This window comes from Scyliorhinus torazame, chromosome 27 (assembly GCF_047496885.1).
Source record: "Scyliorhinus torazame isolate Kashiwa2021f chromosome 27, sScyTor2.1, whole genome shotgun sequence".
Classification (NCBI taxonomy): Eukaryota; Metazoa; Chordata; class Chondrichthyes; order Carcharhiniformes; family Scyliorhinidae; genus Scyliorhinus; species Scyliorhinus torazame.
Window position 1 is genome coordinate 15,729,585 of NC_092733.1, and position 20,203 is coordinate 15,749,787.

At 45.0% G+C, this 20,203-nt stretch overlaps 1 protein-coding gene across 2 annotated transcripts; it reads right to left on the reverse strand.

Moving 5' to 3' along the window:
• Window positions 1–3,337: 3,337 nt before the first annotated feature.
• Window positions 3,338–19,869, reverse strand: LOC140403236 (uncharacterized). 2 transcript variants are annotated; one of them, XM_072491000.1, is made up of 5 exons: window positions 19,599–19,869; window positions 15,065–15,128; window positions 12,312–12,374; window positions 11,468–11,530; window positions 3,338–6,264 (listed from the first exon to the last, which is right to left on the reverse strand). In XM_072491000.1, exons 2-5 carry the CDS (start codon window positions 15,102–15,104, stop codon window positions 5,531–5,533), a joined length of 900 nt encoding a protein of 299 aa, XP_072347101.1. In that variant the 5' UTR covers window positions 15,105–15,128; window positions 19,599–19,869; the 3' UTR covers window positions 3,338–5,530. The 2 variants fall into 2 exon arrangements, with proteins under 2 accessions (XP_072347101.1, XP_072347102.1); XM_072491001.1 differs by lacking the exon at window positions 12,312–12,374 and having other exon boundaries at window positions 19,599–19,867.
• Window positions 19,870–20,203: the final 334 nt, after the last annotated feature.

Genomic DNA, 20,203 nt, shown 5'->3' on the forward strand with positions numbered 1-20,203 from the left:
AAAGCCTTCTGTTGTTATTTATATAGCTTCCTGAACTAAAACACACCAATTACATAGTCAGGGAAAAGGACCAATATTTCAGTTTGTTCCCAACCTGGACAATAATGTTTGGTTACAGGCCTTAGGAGTAGTAGGCCATTCGGCCCTTCGAGTCTGCTCTGCCATTCAATATGATCATGGCTGACTTGATTGTGGTCTCAGCTCCACTTTCTCCGCCAGCCTCTCATAACCCTAGACTCCCTTGTTAAAAGAAAATCTATCCAACTCAGCCTTGAATAAACTCAAGGCATTTCTTCACGAATACGTGCAACTACATTTGAACTGGAATGTCTACGAAGTACACGTTCATTCATAAAACATGAGGAAAGCATTTTCAATTTGTTTTGATTTTTGTTTCCAATTAAGGGGCACTTTAGCGTGGCCAATCCATCTAACCTGTACATCTTTTTGGGTTGTGGGGGTGAGACCCACGCAGACACGGGGAAAACGTGCAAACTCCAGACAGGCAGTGATCCGGGGCCGGAATCGAACCCGGGTCCTCAGCGGCGTGAGGCAGCAGTTCTAACCACTGCACCGCCCATCTTTTAAGACAAGAGTTGACAGCTTTTTTCATTCACTGGATCATGAGTCTTTGGAACACTGTTTCCACCACCCCCCACTGGTCCCCTTTTTGAGGAAGGAAGACTTTAAATGTTTTTTTAAGGCAGGGGTAGGTAGATTCTTGATAAGCAACAGAGTGAAAGGTCACCGAGTGGTAGGCGGAAATGTGAAATCTAGACTACGATCAGCTCAGCCATGATCTTACTTGAATCGTGGAGAAGGCTTGAGGTGCCAACTGGCCTACTCCTAGTACGCAAGTGTGCTTACCCTGACCCTGTAGAGGGCAGCAGCTACAATCCCACCATGGAGCTTCAACACATTTCGACCCCCAACTTGTGCAAATATTTAAACAACAAAATGTACCGCAGAACACAAAGTGGGCAGATCCCACCTTTATAAGTTCGAGATGCTTCACACTCCATCATACGAGACCATTGTACAGTACATAATTTGGGTCAGTCCAACCTGCTTGGTACAACAGAACATACAGGATACTATCGGTGCCAAGTTAGCATTTCATTAACAGTTGAGCCTCATTTCGTATTAATACAGGTAAAAATAACAATGGAACAACGGTCTTAATTCAGCATTACGTGCGTTAATATTCCCAAGAGCAAAAATAAAATGTTACTGCAAGATAGCCACGGGTGGGACGCGGGCCACGTGAAAATCCACTGACCTAGGGTAGGAATTACCGGTCGCTGGGCGGGCATGGGCGAAGAATCCCACCCACTGTCTCCCACTAAAAGCTGGGTTATTTATCCAGCAAAATACAGTTCGTGGAGGATAGTTACAGATAAAGTATGTGAATAAAATCACTTACAGAAGTCTCTAGGTCAGATTGACGGGAGAATTATCCAATCGTGTCCATTCTGCCTAGAATCGAAGTGCCACCTGGTGCCAACCTGATGTTTTAAATGAAAATAAAATGTTCTTTGACCATCAGGTGCACTTTGAAACAAAGCACCTCAAGCTTGGGTCGGTATCAGGGAGATTGGATTGTTCTCTGGGAGGTGTAACTGTCACCGGATTCATCTGTTATGCTTCGAGCTGGGTGATTAGTGCCAACTAGAAAAGCAAACCAAAAAAAAGGAGGGGAAAGCAGAACTGAGAGTTTGAGTTAACGGCAATCCACACGAACCAGAGGTGGCAACCCAAAAATGTCTCAGAAATGGGTTGGAAGGAAGTCGAAGGAAAGTGAAATAAGGGAAGGAATCAAAAAAAAAAAGCCTCACAAAGCTCCCCTCGGCATAAGCTTACTTCAGCCTTGAAGCAGATCACAAATTGTAACAGCACAATTCATTTCAGGAATTTCTCTTTCGGATCAGGCCAAACACTCGAGTTTCCACCTGCAGGGGAGGGCTTTTCACGTCGGTCTGCAAAGGTCGAGTCAAGCAGAGATGACAAGGGCAGGTCCACCCTTGAAACAAAATCCGAGGAGGCTAACAATAGCTGAACATTTTTTTTTGTATGGGAGGAAAGGGGAAAGGAGGCAGGGAAGGTGCACTTTCAATACACCTTCAACATACTAATAGATCTGGTTGATAAATAAGCTAATGAGATCTAATAATACTTGCCAACTTTTCCATAAATAACAGTATTAGCTTACGACAGCTACTACAAGGCCACTCAGCAAAGCTCAATATCATCAAGTCACTATTTCAATATGAAAACTCCAAGCAAGAGAGCTATAAGGCAGCAATATTTGAGAATCAAGCAGGTGATTGGTGTAAAATAAATGGCCCTCCTTTTGTCCCACTTGCTCCTGCCTTTCCCACTGGGCAGGAATCCTACAAGTTGACCGTCACTAATCAACTTCACAACCAGCAACAATACAGGCCATGAATGAAACAATGTGATTGCGGAAGAGATTTTGGTTGCACCGTGGTGAGGACTGCGGAGTGGTGCATGGCATTACTGTCCCTAGTGTACCCAGTTTAAGTACAGCTCAAATCTGACAACTGCTGTGCGTTAAACTGAAGTGAGAAGCTACAGGACGATGCCATGCCCTACTCGGCCTGATGTGAAGCTGGGAAAGATTTACGACACGCAAGAAGAGCATTCAGCCCATCATGTTCATGCTGGTCGAGAAAAAGCGAGCCAGTCCAATCCCACCTCTACGTCCCCCAACAGGTCTCCATGAAGAAACTTTAATTATCGATTGCAAATGATGGGGGAAAAAAATACAGATGTGACCCAAAAGTAGTTAATTTTTTTCCCAGTCTTTCGGAGTTATCAACCAGAAAGCAAGTTTGAATCTGGCAGATAAGCAAAACCGCCAGCTCTCCTTCCATCATCACAGCTTTTTTTGAAGAAAACGCAGTGGTTACCCATTTTTGGAATGAGGCTCTCAATGGTCGCAACAGTGTGGCAGGAATTGCCCAAAAAGGTTGCTTTCACAGAATGCAATCTCACAAAACAGGCTTGGACAAGAAAGTACATCGCTGATTCCACCTCCATTGTTCTGTGGTGTGGTGCTGACCTTCCCACTCCATAGAATCCTTACAGTGCAGTCGGTGGTCATTCAGCCCATCGGGTCTACATCGGCCCTCTGAAAGAGCAACTTACCTAGGCCTGGGGTCCAGCAACAATGATGTAATGGAACCGGCCAAGCAGCCAATCACACCAAAGTATTCTCACAGGCAGCAAATCAGGGAGTAAAATGCACTGATTTTTTTTTTCCACTTGCAAAATTTAAATCTCAGAGCAAAATAAATTCTGACATACACACATGGGATTAAGGTAAAAACTGAAGGACCAAAAACTTTAAAACCTGAATTACTGAAATGGAGAAACTTAACATTCCGCAAATACAAAATTATGCTGTTCAATAATGATTAGGTTCGTACATCATTAAGATCCGATTGCACCTCATTCAACAAGGTACAACCTTTTCCAAGGGTTTTTACAGAGATGAATACTGTAACAGGGCAAGTTTTTGTCAGTTCAGTGATTTCTACATGTTTGAATTACGGGGTGTGTTCAACAGCACACCCCAAGAGGAGAATCACTGACAGCAACTTCTGGATTTTCACATTTAACTGCGCACGCGCGAATTCCTGAAGTTGCTACCAATTTCAGAGGAATAATGCCAATGAACGTTGGCAGCTTCACTGACACTCTACAATTCAGGCCACTGGTTAGAATTTTACCTCTTACAGTTTTAAACAAAATAGAGACATTATATATCATACATGCATGCATACTTGGATTCCTTCCAAATGCAGAACAACATCAAAACACATCTCTCTTGTTTGCCTATACAAGAAACAATGCTAGTTTGGAATTTCAACTACTTGCTTCCTTGTGCATTGTTTCTTCAAATGAGCCAAAACCCTGAATGTCTTTTTGGATGGATCCCAAAGGAACAAAACAGTGATGCTATCCTAGCCAATATTTCTCCTTCAGCTAACCACCCCAAAAGACACTTTACCTAGTGAGTTTATTTATTTGTGGTTTATCTACAAACTGGTTCCCACATATGCCTACATAATTACAATGACTACACTTCAAATCATTCCCTGGTTGTAAAGTGCCTCTCGGGCAACCTCAAGACACGATACAATGCTTATTCCTTCTGTTAAGTTAATCAATTGAATTTATAGAATATGCAAGCATTTTATTACAAAGAGCATTGCAATGTGGATCCACAATGAACTTGAGAACACCATAATTCGTGACTTTCATCGAAATTAAAATTAAAACTCTACTTTCATTTGCTCACCAAAGGACAAGAGCAAATACAGCACAGGATTCCAGCCCAAAGATTCCCGCTAAAAATCAGGGTGTGTGTCTCCCAGCCCCGGCCGAACCTTTACACAGAAGAGGAAACTCAAATTTTGCATTTGTGAAGGAGCCTCAGCATTCATGACCAGATCTTGCGTCTAAATGGGAATTGTTACCCGATTAAAAGACATGGTGGATAGTGACATTTTCAGTAAAAATGGAGGCAATGTCTCTCCACAATAACATGTACATCAGAAACTTTGCTGTGAAAGAGATGGATTTTTAAAAAAAAAAACATACAGTAGAAACAACTGCTAGGAACAAACATAGCAGAGCTTTCAGTGCGAACCATTCTAGGGACACAGCTAGCCTTGGTTGCAACCTCCACACCCTTCAAAAGAGTTACTGGCAACCTTAAGATAGGGGCTGACAATTAAATTAATGCAATTTCATCGCTGATATTTAGCAGCAGAGCTTCTGGTCCCGAATCAATTTATTCCATTTACTTCACTTATCGAATTGCACCTGTCTGGCTAATGGTTCTGTCTACACAGCAAACCCAATCGCTGGACAGCAGGACTTAGGAGCAGTAGTAGGCATTCGGCCCTTCGAGTCTGCTCCGCCAGTCGATAAAATCATGGGGCTGGTTTGATCGTGGACACCACTCCACCCCACTCTCCCAGTCAGTCCCTATGAACCTGAACTCCCCTGCCTTATCAAAAATCTTAACCCGGCCTCGAATAAACGCAACGGATTTCTTCCAGAATGAACACAATTGCATTAGAACGGAAATGAACCACAATGTCTATGAACGACACAAATCATCTATAATGTACAATATCATGAAACATTTCTTCCATTTCTTTCTGTAGAAAGGAATCATCCAGTTGCAACTGACCAAGAAAACAACAATGCTGCTTGTATATCAGAATAATAGCACGTGCAGTGGCCACCACGTGTTCCCTCGATAACCATATATTTTAAGTTTAGTGAATCACTGACCACCGTGAATTAAGTTGATTTCATCCACCGCCTGCGTGACTTGATACATTCTCTGGCATGATATTGTTTCCTAGTAACCAGCATTGTTGAATAAGCTAAAACGTGAGTGTACAATTGGTCAAAAGCTTCAATTTTAGGGGATGCTGGAGGAACCATGGCATTGAAGCATTGCAGTTATCAAAATTCTCTCGCATCTTTCCCTTCATTTCCTCTGATCCATTTCTTGTTGGAAAGAGCACCGTGGCGGCTCCCTGTCCTGCAACCGTTCATCTTTCCCCTCTTGTGTTCCTTCCATCAGTCCCCTGTCGAAAAGCAAATTACACCTCTTGTCTCTGTCCTCCTGCATTTCCTGCTGGGTAAACTGCCTCATGGCTTCCCAAATCCTACACAACATGTCTTCCTTCTCGCCCTCGTTCTTCTGCTGCCGCCGATTCTTGATGCCTTCCCAGTTTTTCCGCAGACGTTTCTGCCGCTGCTCCTCGGTCTCCTGCTCGCGGCGCCTTTTGATGCCGTCCCAGTTTCTGCGCAACCTTTGCTCCCGCTCCTCCTCGGATTCCTCCTGCCGGCGGACTTTGGTCGATTCCCAATTTTTCCGCAGTCTCTCCTCCCGCTGCTCCTGCGATTCCAGCTGCCGCCGGCTTTTAATGGATTCTCTGTTTCTGCGCAAACGTTCGTCCCTCTGCGCTTCGGTTTCCCTTTCGCGGAACCGCTTCATGGCCTCGCGGTTCTTGCGCAGTCTGTCGTCCCGCTGCTCCTCGGACTCCATCTGACGGCGGACTCTCATTGCCTCCCTGTTTTTGCGCAGTCGGTCTTCCCTCTGCTCCGCCGTCTCATCTTCCCGGTGCTTTTTCATGGCTTCCCGGTTCTTCCTCAGTTTCTCCTCTTTCTTGGAGTCCACGGCCTGTTTCTCAGCTAACAGCTCGCCAATCACTGGATCTTTAAAAAACAGATAGACACAGCTGAGAGCATTTAGAACTGCGACATTACCCAGATTTGAGACCAACATTGATATTCTACGGATATGTTTTCAAATCGTGGCTCTTTTTGTTGGTTTAAACACAAATTATCTGACAACAGATTTTTCAAAAAGTGAATTTAATGAGAGATTAATAGCACCCATATTATCAAGACCGGACCTGGTGGCGTTGTAGTAGCATCCCTACCGCTGGACCAGAAGCTCCGCCATCGATTCCAAGGCTAGGGCTTGTTGGCCGTGGACACGATTCAACGGACTGATGATCAGCACGGGAATCCTTCCACCATTTCACCCCACCATTCCCCAAAAGGGTTAAAAATAAAATATGGGTGCGAAGATAGGCCAAAACAAAAAAGACAAGACTGCAGTGGAAAGGTGGAGATGCATTATGCAGTTGAAGAGAGTTGCTAGACAGATCTTAAATTAGCAGAGTGCGTCAACATGTCCATAACTCCTCCGTTTGTCATTTTTATCAAGGGCATCAGTGTTGGAATGTGACAAGGAGAGGCTAGTGTTTGCTCAAAAGAGGATGTGGTAAAATGTGGACGTGCATGTATGTAAGGGAGGGAAGCTGCTTGAATGAACCTCCTACTGGCCTGTTTAAGAGTAGCTTTAGCAGACACCGGAGACATGTATGCCCTCGCAGCTAGGAGGTCTTAATGGAGGCAATGGATGATGCAGAAAATGCTCAAACAGAGCAAAAATGGCAAGACAAAGTTGAAGCGAGCAAATTATTTCCACATTCTGTTGTTGCTCATCTAATGGCACTTGTCTGAACATCAGGGAAACAGACTGGAGAGGATTACTGACCCCAGTGGTACAGGGAAGCCGAATTATCACGCGTACAGTCAAAACTACTATCTCTAAACTCAGCTCTGAAGAATCATCATTCAGGCTTGAAACGTCAACTCTTGTTGTTCTCTACACAGATGCTGCCGGACCTGCTGAGATTTTTCAGCATCCTCTGGTTTTTATTCCAGAGTTCCGGTATCTGCAGTATTTTGCTTTCATCTCTGAACGAGTTTGGCTATTTTTCCCCGGACACCAGTTCAGCCCCCGGTCTCAGCAGGAGTCAGTAATGATGGCCAGCCAATCCTCTCAGTGCAGGAGCAAATTGAAAAGATTTTGAAAGTAAAGCATAACGCTTTTTAAATGGCGTTGGTCTCGAAATGAAAAAGAGGACATGCTGGAAGCGATCACAAATACAGGCGTTTTTTTTTTTTAACGTTACTTTAAAGAATCCACATTAAAAATATCAAAGAAGAAAACAAATAGGAAAAAGAGGAAATAAAAATTGCAAATGGTCAGTAATGCTCAAAACACTGAACAGCATGCGAGTGAAAACACTTCGAACCAAAGCAAAACTAAAAGGCCATTTTTGTCTCAAACACCTGTGCCAGCTCTCCAAGTTAGCCAGTTCATCTAATTTCACTTCGCTTTCCTCAAACCCTTTAAAAACATTTCCAAAGTTATCTACTTCCCTTTTAAAGAGCTATCATGCCGCTGCTACAGTTTGCAGAAGGACATTCCATGGTTATTAACCACGGCAACAAGATGTACTTGAACACTCCTGTCATTCTGTTGGCGATAATCTTAACTTAATGCCCTCATTACCTCCTCAAATGGTACCTTTTCCTTGATACTTTAATCAAACCTCTGAATCTTTCAAATAACTGTTAGATCTCCTTTCACTTGATATGCACTACAGGGCACAAGGAGACCGTTCCGCCCATTGAGGCTCCACCAACCCTCCGAAAGAGTATCCTATCTAGGCTCTCTCCGCCCACCCTATCCCCATAACCCCACCAACCTGCACATCGTTGGACACTGAGGGGTAATTTAGCGTGGTCAATCCACCTGACCTGCACATCTTTGGGCACTAAAGGGCAATTTACTGTAGCCAATTCACCTAACCTGCACATCTTTGGATGCTGCTCAAACTGCTATGAATCATAGAATTTACAGTGCAGAAGGAGGCCACTCGGCCCATCAAGTCTGCATCGGCCCTTGGAAAGAGCTCCCTACTTAAGCCCACACCTCCACCCTATCCCCGTAACCCCACCCAACCTTTAACGGACACTGAAGGGTAATTTAGCATGACCAGTCCATCAACCTGCACATCTTTGGACTGTGGGAGGAAACCAGAGCACCCCGAGGAAACCCACGCAGACACAGGGAGAACGTGCAGACTCCGCACAGACAGTGACCCAAGCCGGGAATCGAACCTGGGACCCTGGCGCTGTGAAGCAACAGTGCTACCCACTGTGCTACCGTGCATTTTTAACTTTTTTTTTGCTGCTATAGTTTGCAGCGATTTGGCATCATGCTTGTGTTTATGCAGCAGCTCAAGTTGCTTTTTCCTGGTTCAGGGTCTACAGGAAATAATCATAGTGATTCTATTTGATAGCCTGTACAGCACATTGGAATATGCAGCACACAATCTTGCAGCACAGGGTGTGAGGTCCATGCTACTGATGTGTAGTAAGATCTTATTCTGTTGGACCACTGGAGACTCGTGGAGGAAAAAGTGAAGCAAGTCAATGGCAGCACATTCTCAAGACACCGCCTTAACATTAGCAGGGATCTAGCGTAGGATACAGCACGGAACTCCTTGTCTAAACTTTGATTGTAAGTTAACCTAATATTTGACTCTAGGAGGATCTGCCGTTCATTGCTACTTTCATTCTTCATACTTTTTAAAAGAAAATAAATTTAGAGTACCCAATTCTTTTTTTTCCCCCAATTAAGGGGCAATTTAGCGTGGCCAATCCACATACCCTGCACATCTTTTTGGGTTGTGGGGATGAGACCCACGCAGACACGGGAAGAAGGTGCAAACTCCACACTGAGTGACTCAGGGCCAGGATCGAACCCGGGTCCTCGGCGCAGTGAGGCAGCAGTGGTAAGCACTGCGCCACCGTGCCGCCCTTTCATTCTGCATACTCTACTTTCCCACACCATCCAATTTGTTTTGTGGCCAAAGCCGCATTGGCCAATTTGTGCCACAGCCAAGCTCCTTACATACCAAAACTAGTGCCTCCAGAACCACTAATTTAAAAATAAATCTCAGGTTGAAGACCTCCATCTCCTCTTTCAGAACAGGTTCCAGACTCTGACAGCAGCACTTACACTGATTCAGCAAGATGTAATTTCCTCCCCTCTCCCTTCATATAGGCAGGCTACGTACAAAGAAATACAATGGGTTTTAGAAAGGAGTGGGAGGCACAAAAATATGTGCTGATATTTATTAAAGCAATGCAAAGCAAGCAGGGCTGGAAAGTTCCAGTTAACAATGAGCTGACTTACTTTCCAGCTTCAAGCTCAAAAGCAATGTGTGTAGCAACTTGATGTTTACTCCCCAACTTCAATCCCTTGACTCCTCTATCTTCCTGATGAATGAGCGTTTGAGGCCTGTTCCAGTTCTTTGCTACACAACTACCATACCTACACAAAAAGGGCGCAGTTTATTTTCCTTTTCAGGATTATATTTGTCTACTTAAGATTTCAGTTCAATGGCTTCCTCCAATATCCTCAGTAAGCAAAGGGACCGCCGAGTGTGTTAATAATCTACCCAGACTGAAAGGACCAGTGTTGGAGCCTCGGCCAGTGTTCAGTTGGCAGATCTCAGCTGGGTGCTACAGTGGACAAGAGGCGTCCACAGCCGAGAGAGAGAGAATTCTTTTAATTGAAATGAAATGAAATGAAAATCGCTTATTGTCACAAGTAGGCTTCAATGAAGTTACTGTGAAAAGCCCCTAGTCGCCACATTCCAGCGCCTGTTCAGGGAGGCTGTTACGGGAATTGAACCGTGCTGCTGGCCTGCCTTGGTCTGCTTTCAAAGCCAGCGATTTAGCCCGGTGTTAAACAGCCCCTCTGATCTCGGTGTCTGGTTTTAAAAAAAATTTAGTCAAGGTTTTCACTCCCGATTATGATTCATGAGTAATGGGCAATTGGGGCAATCAAGGCTCAGACTGAGCTGTGATGTGCCTTTGGTCAGACAGCCAGTCAGCACACATGGTTATCACAAAGAATGGCCAGGCGGGCGAAGTAATGGAAAGTAAACAGCACTGAGGCACAAGCAAGAGCTGGAACTTTCAAGAGCAGAGCGGGAAGAAAATGAAAAAAACGAAAACGTTTTCAGCTAGTGAAAGCTTTGGCAAGTTTACAGACACCAATTGAAAATCTTAGCTGCCGAGCAATATATCTTTCTTTTTAAAATCAAGGGTACTCTGGAATGACAGGAAGCAAAGTTGACACGGGTGTCAGCTCATACTTGTTCCCAAAGGACCAACAAGGAGAGAGGAAAGATTGAAGTGAGGGAGGTTGCAGCAAAAAAACAGGATCAAGCAAATCGAACATTTAAGACAGGTGACAAAAAGCTTGGTCAAAGAGGTAGGTTTTAAGGACCGTCTTAAAAGAGACGCTGGGTATGTAGCTAAAATGAGAAAATACACATTGGTGCTATGGGGAAAGCGCAGGGGAGTGGGACTAATAGGGGATGTCCTTTCAAAGAAGCCGAACAGTGGTTTACAAAGCACTTGGACACTGACACAAGTGCATGCGGAGGTCAGATTTTTAGTTAATTACTAGGGTTAGGGTTATCTGTAGTTGCGTAAAATAGTATGCACTTTACATCGCAATAGGCTCTGAGGGAGGGTTGCCAACCTTCCACAATTGGCCTGGAGTCTCCAGGAATTGAAGATCACTTAGTCCCCAGAGGACGCTGGTGTGTGAAATCGTGGAGGAAATATCAGCGGGGTATTCAAGATATCCCCCCCCCTCCCACCTACTCGGTTTGATCTTTTCCCTTTCCCTGTTTGACATCCCCCAATTGTGTAATGAGTCTTTTTGCTTTCCAACTGGTAGTTTGTCACAAGGATGGGTGTGTCAGCTGAACAGTGGCGGGTGTGGGGAAAATTTATGCACTGAAATCTCCAGGAATACATTTAATTTAATCACAGTTGGCAATCCTACTTAGCAGGGTTAGCCCTTTGGACTGAGTAAGAATGGGGATTATATGAGGTCAGAATAGTAAGATGGCCGTACTACGCACTGATCTCAAAGTGCCAAGTCGCAACATCATAGATTGAAAAGTGTTCACATTCTTACAATGACTATCGATAGCTTTGTGAGTTAAATACCATCGACATGGAAACAACTTACCATGCAGAATTGGAAGACCTTTCAAAGACAGCTCGGTCATAGTTCTCCTGAGGTGATCCCAGTCTACAAACATGCAAGACAAAATTCACAACTCTTTGAACACGATTGTCAAATTCCCAAAGGAAAAATGCTCTCAGTTTTTGAGGCCATAGCAGAGCTTACTGCGAGGCACCCCTGATCGATTCTCACTACTGATTGAACAGTGGTCCGGATGGTGTCCTTTTGCTTTAAAAGCGGTAAAAGGATTGATGTCATTGGATGAGCAGCCTTAAAGCAGTTGCCAAGGCCAACTGCAAAGGATTACTGGAAGATTTGGCACTCTATATTAATTTTGCACCTTTGCGGTGTAAATAAAAGCGGCAGTTCTGATGATGCCACCAGGAATTGGTTGTCACCACCAATCACTTAAACAAGGGAAAGATGGGGAGAAACAAAATGGCAAAAAGGTTTCTAAATCTTTGCAATCCCCCATTTGCAAAATGGTTCCGGATGGCAAATCTTCTACTTTAAGAATACATCGCAAAATTATAATAATTCATCAGAGTATATAGAATTCTGATTCCGATCTGGTTGTACCCTGAAACCCAAATCTTACTGAACGTTCCCCTGAACTCCCTGCCCACTAAAACACATGGCATATTTCTTTAAAAAATAGTGCCTCTGCCCCCCCTAACTTCCCCAGCTCTTGCTGGGTATGGTTCTATGGTTGCTAGTAGTTCTCCAATACTCCACCCAAACAGCTACCAATTCTTCATTGTGAGCCCAGGCAGCCAGCAGCCCGCTTGGCCACGGGAAGCATCACAGTCGAACCCAATCATGTCCAGTCCTGTCTGGTGTTCTGTACCTTGGGTGAAGCACTGAAGAGCCACAGGCAGTTGTGGAGCCATACCCCAGCAGGAGTCATCACCTGCAGAAAAGGCAGCGAGAAAAGCGAGGGGACAAAGTTTAAAAACACATGTGCCATTCAGCATCATCTCCCACAAGCTATCAATTTCTACTGCTCCCAAACCTCAGGCCCTGTACCCACCTCTGACCTAGGTGTATCATGTGCCGCAGCTAGGCAACAAAAGGGCAGAAGAATCTGAATGGCTGAATAAAATTTAGTGCCTCTATAATAAGCCTAAACTATTTTATTAGTTATGAAAAGCAGATGGATAAATTGACAGGTAATTAAACCCAGTGATTTCTATCACTGATCTCATGCGTTAAGATATCAAATTCCACAAGTAGTCACTGTCTGTGCGGAGTCTGCACGTTCTCCCAGTGTCTGCGTGGGTTTCCTCCGGGTGCTCCGTTTCCTCCCACAAGTCCAGAAAGACATGCTTGTGAGATGAATTGGACATTCTGAATTCTCCCTCGGTGTACCCGAACAGGCACCGGAGTGTGGCGACTAGGGGATTTTCACAGTAACTTCATTGCAGTGTTAATGTAAGCCGACTTATAATAATAATAATCTTTATTGTCACAGGTTTGTGGCTCACTACCAACCTTTATTCTCCATTAGTTTATTTGAAATGGTTGTCTAGTTTCCAACACATTTCCTCCATTAGTGGAATCCCATGTCTGTGCAGTTTCTTGATATAATCCAATTATCTAGTTTTCAAAACACTGCAACATATAATTACCAGGAGGTCCTCTTCCTCCTGCTCGATATTCTTTCCCACAATACTCTCCAGGAACCAGCACAGACACAAATGGCCTTCTTCTGTGCTGTAACCATTTTATGGTTCTAACTGGGGTAAAATCCCAATGGTAACATCTTTCTTCCAACACCCAAATGGCCATTCACCAAAGTCATGAGACAGTGAGTGTCAGCAGGCTATTTGACTGAGAGGGCATCACAGTCGACCTCCAAACACACACATCCGCACTTCGAGCAGGCATCACCTTGCAGCAATCTGCGGAGTGGGAACCCCGGTTGCCTTTCCCACTTCCCAACGGGTGCCTGGAACAATTGTCACATCTCAGTCGATGCCAGCAAATAAACTTTTAAAAAATAAATTTAGGGTGCCCAATTCATTTTTTCCAATTAAGGGGCAATTTAGTGCGGCCAATCCACCTACCCTGCACATCTTTGGATTGTAGGGGCGAAACCCACGCAAACACGGGGAGAATGTGCTAAACTTCACATGGACAGTGACCCAGAGCTGGGATTGAACTTGGGACTCGGTGCCGTGAGACAGCAGTGCTATCCACTGTGTCACTGTGCTGCCGCCAGCAAAAAAAACTGAACAGGGGATCTTCAACTGGAGGAGCACCGAATAAAATTACTTAAATACCAAGTGGCACAAATATAGGGCAGCACGGTAACACAGTGGTTAGCACTGTTGCTTCACAGTGCCAGGGACCCGTGTTCAATTCCTGGCTTGGGTCACTGTCTGTGCGGAGTCTGCACGTTCTCCCAGTGTCTGTGTGGGTTTCCTCCGGGTGCTCCGGTTTCCTCCCACCAGGCCCGAAAGATGTGCTAACGTGTGAATTGGACATTCCAAATTCCTCCTCAGGTGTACCCGGACAGGACATGATTGGGTTCGACTGTGATGCTTCCCGTGGCCAAGGAGTGTGGCGACTAGAGGATTTTCACAGTAACTTCATTGCAGTGTTAATCTAAGCCGACTTGTGACAATAATAAAAATTACTATCCATCCTTTTATAAAAAGTGCATGAAAATTTAAATCAGCAGCTCCAAATTTTTGTATATTTTGCTTGTCACATATTGTTACTATTCTTTCTAATCTATGCTCATAGAATGGTACACGTCATTTTTATTGTTCTTTTCCTAGCTCCAAATCAGCTGGCTGGGGCCAAAGGTTCATTATTACTTCAAATATTTTTCATATATGGTCACATTCAAAGAACAAAGAAAAATACAACACAGGAACAGGCCCTTCGGCCCTCCAAGCTGCGCCGACCATGCTGCCCGTCTAACCCAAAACCTTCTACACTTCCATGGCCCGTATCCCTCTATTTCCATCCTATTCATCAAGACGTCCCTTAAACTTCATATCGTACCTACTTCCACCACCTCCTCCAGCAGCGAGTTCCAGGCACCCACCACCCTCGTGTAAAAGACGTGCCTCGCACATCTCCTCTAAACCTTGTCCCTCGCACCTTAAATCTGTCCCTCGCACCTTAAATCTATGTCCCCTAGTAATTGACTCTTCCACCCTGGGAAAAAGCTTCTGCCTTTCCACTCTGTCCATGCCCCTCCTAGTTTTGTAGACTTCTATGAGGTCACCCCTCAACCTCTTTTGTCGTTCCATTCATCAGGCAAGGTTTGGTGTCCATCACCAATTTTCAAGAAAGAAAAAATTACTTCCACCATTTTAAGTGTCAAGCAAAATGTGCACCGCGAACCTAGATTCTCAAGAATTCTGTATTTGTTCACGAATAAAAACATTCTTTGACATGAGCATGAATTCCTTTGGGTAACTACTGCGGTCTTTTGTCAATTTCTGCACTTGCGGGTAATCCGTTAACATTCGTAGAGAAAAGAAAATCACAAGTTCTACACCTGGCACCAAAATAGAATCAGCTATTTCTATGCTTTCGCTTATTTGAAACACGGACTACAGCTGTTAGAGATTTTTGGAGTCTTACCACAAAGAAAAGGATGTCCATTCGAAGACAGTTCATTCATAGTTCTTCGGGGATAATCCTGTCTCTACAAAGAAAAGCTCTTAAATATTACCTCTCACAACACAAGCTTCTCCATGTTAAAATAAAGCATTTGAAATCAAAACAATCACGTTATACATCGATATGTTAGGTCTGCAAGAGGGGGAAATCCTGCTCAGGTCACAGCCTTCGGGTGATATACTGGAGCTACACTTCAAGGAGCTCCTACACTGGTTTTGTGAAGATCTTTGGGACGTCCTGAGGTTATGAAGTGTGGTATGAATGCAAGATTTTTCTTGAGAACGACAACTACATCAAGAACTTGCATATATAGTGCGCTTTTAACATAGTAAAACGACGCAGGCTCTACACAGGAGCCTCACCAACTAACACTTGACTTGAAGGCACACAAGGAGGTGTCAGGGTCAAAGCGTGGTCGGAGGTAGGTTTTCAGGACCGCCCTAAAGGAGGTGGAGAGAGTGGAAGAGTGCGAGGACTTGACAGCCGAAGGTACTGCCGCCCATGCTGGAGCTACTAAAATCAGGGATGTTTATGCAACTAGAACCAGCAGAACGCAGAGACGTCAGAGGACTGTAAGAGGTTACAAAGATATAGAGGGGCAAGGCAATAGAAGGATTCAAAAACAAGGATGAGAATTTTAAGATCAACACAATTTTTGACCAGAGGTTAATGTACGTCAGTGAGCCACGGGGTGGTGGGTGAAGAGGAATTGGAGAGAGATAGGATTTGGGCAGCAGAGGGAGCAGCCAGAAGTGCAGTGGAATAATCGCATTTAGCAGCAACAAGAATATGGATGAGTATTCAGCAACAGTCAGGCAATGTTACTGGGGGGAAACATCGCATTGGATGTCACAGACTTGAATTACCATTTGACAAGGAAATTTATTGGAAAATGGTTATAAATTCGGGGCTCCAGGTCAGATGCAAGCCTCAACTCCAGCGTCCTGCCCGTTCTCCATAACCCTTCAACCAATTACCAATTAAAATCTGTCTAACTCCTCCTTAAATTGACTCACTGTCCCAGCATCCACTGCACTCTGGGGAAGCGAATTCGTCAGATTCACAACCCTTTGGGAGAAGCAGTTTCTGCTCAACTCGGTTTTAAATTTGTTACCGCTTATTCTGAGATTATGGCCTCTCGTTCTAAAATGCCCCACAACGGGAAGCATCTGCTCCACGTCTACTTCATTCATACCTTTCATCATCTTATATACCTCAATTTGAACTCCCTTCATTCTTCTAAACTCTAGAGTATCGGCCTAAACTGTTCAATCTCTCCTCATACAACAAACCTCTCATCTCTTCAATCAGCCCAATGAACCTCCTCTGAACTGCCTCCAATGCCACTACATCTATCCTCAAATAAGGGGACCAAAACTATGCACAATATCCAGGTGCGGTCTCACCAATGTATTGTATAGTTGCAACAACACTTCCTTACCTTTATGCTCTATTCCTTTAGTTATAAATGCCAACATTCCATTCACTTTCTTATTATCTGCCGCACCTACATGCTAGTTTTCTGTGACTCATGAATAAGGACCCATCTAGGACAGTTTGACTTTGGCACTGTAGGGTAGTTGGCACCCTGTATCTCAGAAGTGGAAAACCTATATCTCAGAATTGGCAATTTTAGGAGGAGAGGTAGAGAGAAAAATGGAAATAAAAGACACTCACCATGATGAGACCTAGGCGGCACGGTGGCGCAGTGGTTAGCATTGTTGCCTCACAGCGCCACGGACCCGGCTTTGATCCCGGCCCCCTGTCCATGTGGAGTTTGCACATTCTCTCCGTGTCTGTATGGGTCTCGCACCCAAAGATATGCAGACTAGTGGGATTGGCCATGCTAAATTGCTCCTTAATTGGAAAAAATAATTGGGTACTCTAAATGTATTTTTAAAAATCATGGTGAGTCCTGGGCCTACGGTGTATTTAATTAAAGAACCAATAGGCCAAATGGCCTCTTTTTGTCCCCTAACTATTCTGTGATTAAATCATTCATGAGATCTTTGTATAAATATTCTGACAAGTTAAAACAAGGAAACATTGTTATGGGGAAGAGATCACAAGATACATACAGTGAAGAAAGACCAGTGGGAAAGATGCTCAAATCACCCATCACAACATGCAACCAGTTCTTAAATGATTCTAAAGCTATCAGCACTACTAACTACTTGGAAGTATTGATCACTGCGTGAAGGTGACTTCAGACCTATACATGCATTTGGCTACTGTTACCGGTTGGTCGCATTATCACGGTTTATATTTAGGTGGAGAAAGAACACATTCCTGACACTATGATTAAAAAATAATTTGCAATTGGACAAATATGTGACATATAGGGCACGGTAGCATAGTGGTTAGGACTATGGCTTCACAGCGCCAGGGTCCCGGGTGCGATTCCCATCTTGGGTCACTGTCTGCGTGGAGTCTGCACGTTCTCCCAGTTTCTGTGAGGGTTTCCTCCAGTTTCCACTGTTATGGGCCAGGGTTTAGAGAACCCCAAAGTATCATGGGAGTTCACCTGACCCACAACTTTTAATAGATTGTGGGATGGGGAGCACACGGCCCACTCTACAGGTGTGGTACAGCAGGTTTTTTTTAAAGCAAAACAATGTTTATTCTATGAACTCAAGTTAACGTTTTTAAAACATAGTGAACATCTTAGCAACCATCAATTCAAATACAACCCCCAAAGAATACAACACTAAGTAATCCTTAAGATGTCCTTTTAACACCCAAAAAAAGAACTTTTAACAGAAGCACATCAGGTTAAAGTCACTATTGAGAGCAGTTAGTAGTTTTAAATCACCAAAGGATTGATTTACATTCTTTAGATTACAGAGAGACTAATAACCCATCTGGCTGTGATTGCAGCTATCCAGCTCTGAAAACGAAACTAAAACACACCCTGCAGCAAACAGCCTAAAATGAAAGTAAAAAGCTGACAGACCACCCAGCTCCACCCCACTCTGACATCACTGAAAAACACCCATTTCTTAAAAAGGTACATTTCTTAAACACCCATTTCTTAAAGATACTCTCACATGACACCACCCACAAGTCCCGAAAGACATGCTGTTAGGTAATTTGGACATTCTGAATTCTCCTTCTGTGTACCCAAACAGGTGCCAAGAGTGTGGTGACTAGGGGCTTTTCACAGTAACTTCATTGCAGTGTCAATGTAAGCCTGCATGTGACAATAAAGATTATTATAAATTCTCCGTTCCTGAGACTAAGTGTTGACTCCGGGGCAGGATTTGTGGAGTTTCACGAGAGCAAAACTGGCGCTGCACCTGGACCTCTTCAGCGACTGTGGATGGGTTAGCACCGGCTCCACATGGAACACAATCGATTCCAATGAAAAACGGTGCGCAATTCACCGGTTCAATGATTGACACTCAGGAGGCTGACAAGCTGCAGCTGCACATACACATTACAATCCCCACATACTCATCCATGCCAACAAGATTGCATTGGTTGTGCTGGAGTGCGCCCATACAGCTGATGGGTCAGCTGGGACAGAGGCACCTAGGGGGGTGGCCTGGGGAGACACCTACATGACTCGTGGCCCTAAGTTCGCAGTGGGCAGTCAGCAGCGTGCACAGCTGCATGGCTGCCTTTCCGGCTGCAATAATGGTGTTCTGTGCCCGTCCATTCTGACCCCACAGCCCACCTTCTAACACCTCCCTCTACTCCCCCGGCTCTGGCAGAAGCCCCCCAGCCAAAAACACAGCTGTCAGACAACTATGGTCATGTTGGACACTTTCCGTACCCCTTCTCTCTCCCTCAGCAGCCATGACGCTGGTTTCACGATTTTTAAAAGCACAAGTGAACTCCGCCATCGGGAACTCGGCCCTTCAGAGGCGTAGAATCACGGATGCCCCGGGGAATACCGGGTCGAGCCCACTAATGATATGCAGTGTTTACTGTAAGTGCATTCCTGCCACATTGACGTCGCTGTCGAGGTGACGGAGAATTGCGATTTGGCATCAAATCTGCACCCACCACAATTTTGACATTGGAACCTATTCTCCACACAACCACGTTTCCCGATTTGAGCGTCAACCAACAGAGAATCCCACCCATAATACGTCACCATGCGTTCATCAATCTCACAGATAAAGAGATATAGATTTCACTTTGCATTATGAAAATGGGGGGAGTTGGCAGGTGCTTCAGTACCAGATCAGAGGAATGAAAGAATTGAGAAAGTTGATGGGGGTAAGAGAGGAGACACCAGGGGGTCTCAGGACAATCATGTTAGCCTCCCTCAGACTGCACTTTGGACAAAAGGAGTATTGCTGTTTGTTTTTAAAGAGTGGAAAACCAGACCCTGAAATTTAAAGGAGGCCATTTGTTTAAAAGCGGGGTTGGAGGCACATTTGCAGAGAAATGCTGCAGGGTGAAGCATCCTTGGGCTGTGGTGAAAGTGTCAGCAGTGTTTTTGAGGAGGGGACAATAATAAGTGTTGAGGTTTCTGGAAGCATCTTACCTGGGCAGCTCTGGGTTAAACTAGCTCCAATTCAGCATCCCCATCGCCCTCTTCATCCCCCTCAAACATAAGGGAAGGTTTTTTAAATTGTTATCAAGTTATTTCGCTCTTCCTCAAGTGGAGAACCAGCAAGGCCGCCGCTACTCAGCTACCCCCAACACAATAATTCAGAGCAGGCGATCGGCGAGGGCGACTAAAAGTGGGGGTCGGCGCAGGCGCATGGGGAGGTGCCGGCGGGTTGACGCAGGCGCACGGGGAGGGTGCCGGTGTGTTGACGCAGGCGCATTCGCCGGGGGGGTTGCTGGCCGGTTGACGCATGCGCATTCGGGGAGGGATGTGCTGGCGGGTTGACGCAGGCGCATTCGGGGAGGGATGTGCTGGCGGGTTGACGCAGGCGCATTCGGGGAGGGTGCTGGCACAAGCGTATTCGGCGGTTGGGGGTTGGGTGGAGGGGAGACGCAGGCGCATTAGGCAGGGGTTTGTTGGTCGGTAGACGTAGGCGCATTAGCGGGGAGGGGGAGGAGGCCGCTAGATCGACGCAGGCGCATTAGGCGGGAGTGTGGCTGTTGGGCTGACGCGAGTTTGACTGGTAGATTGACGTCGGC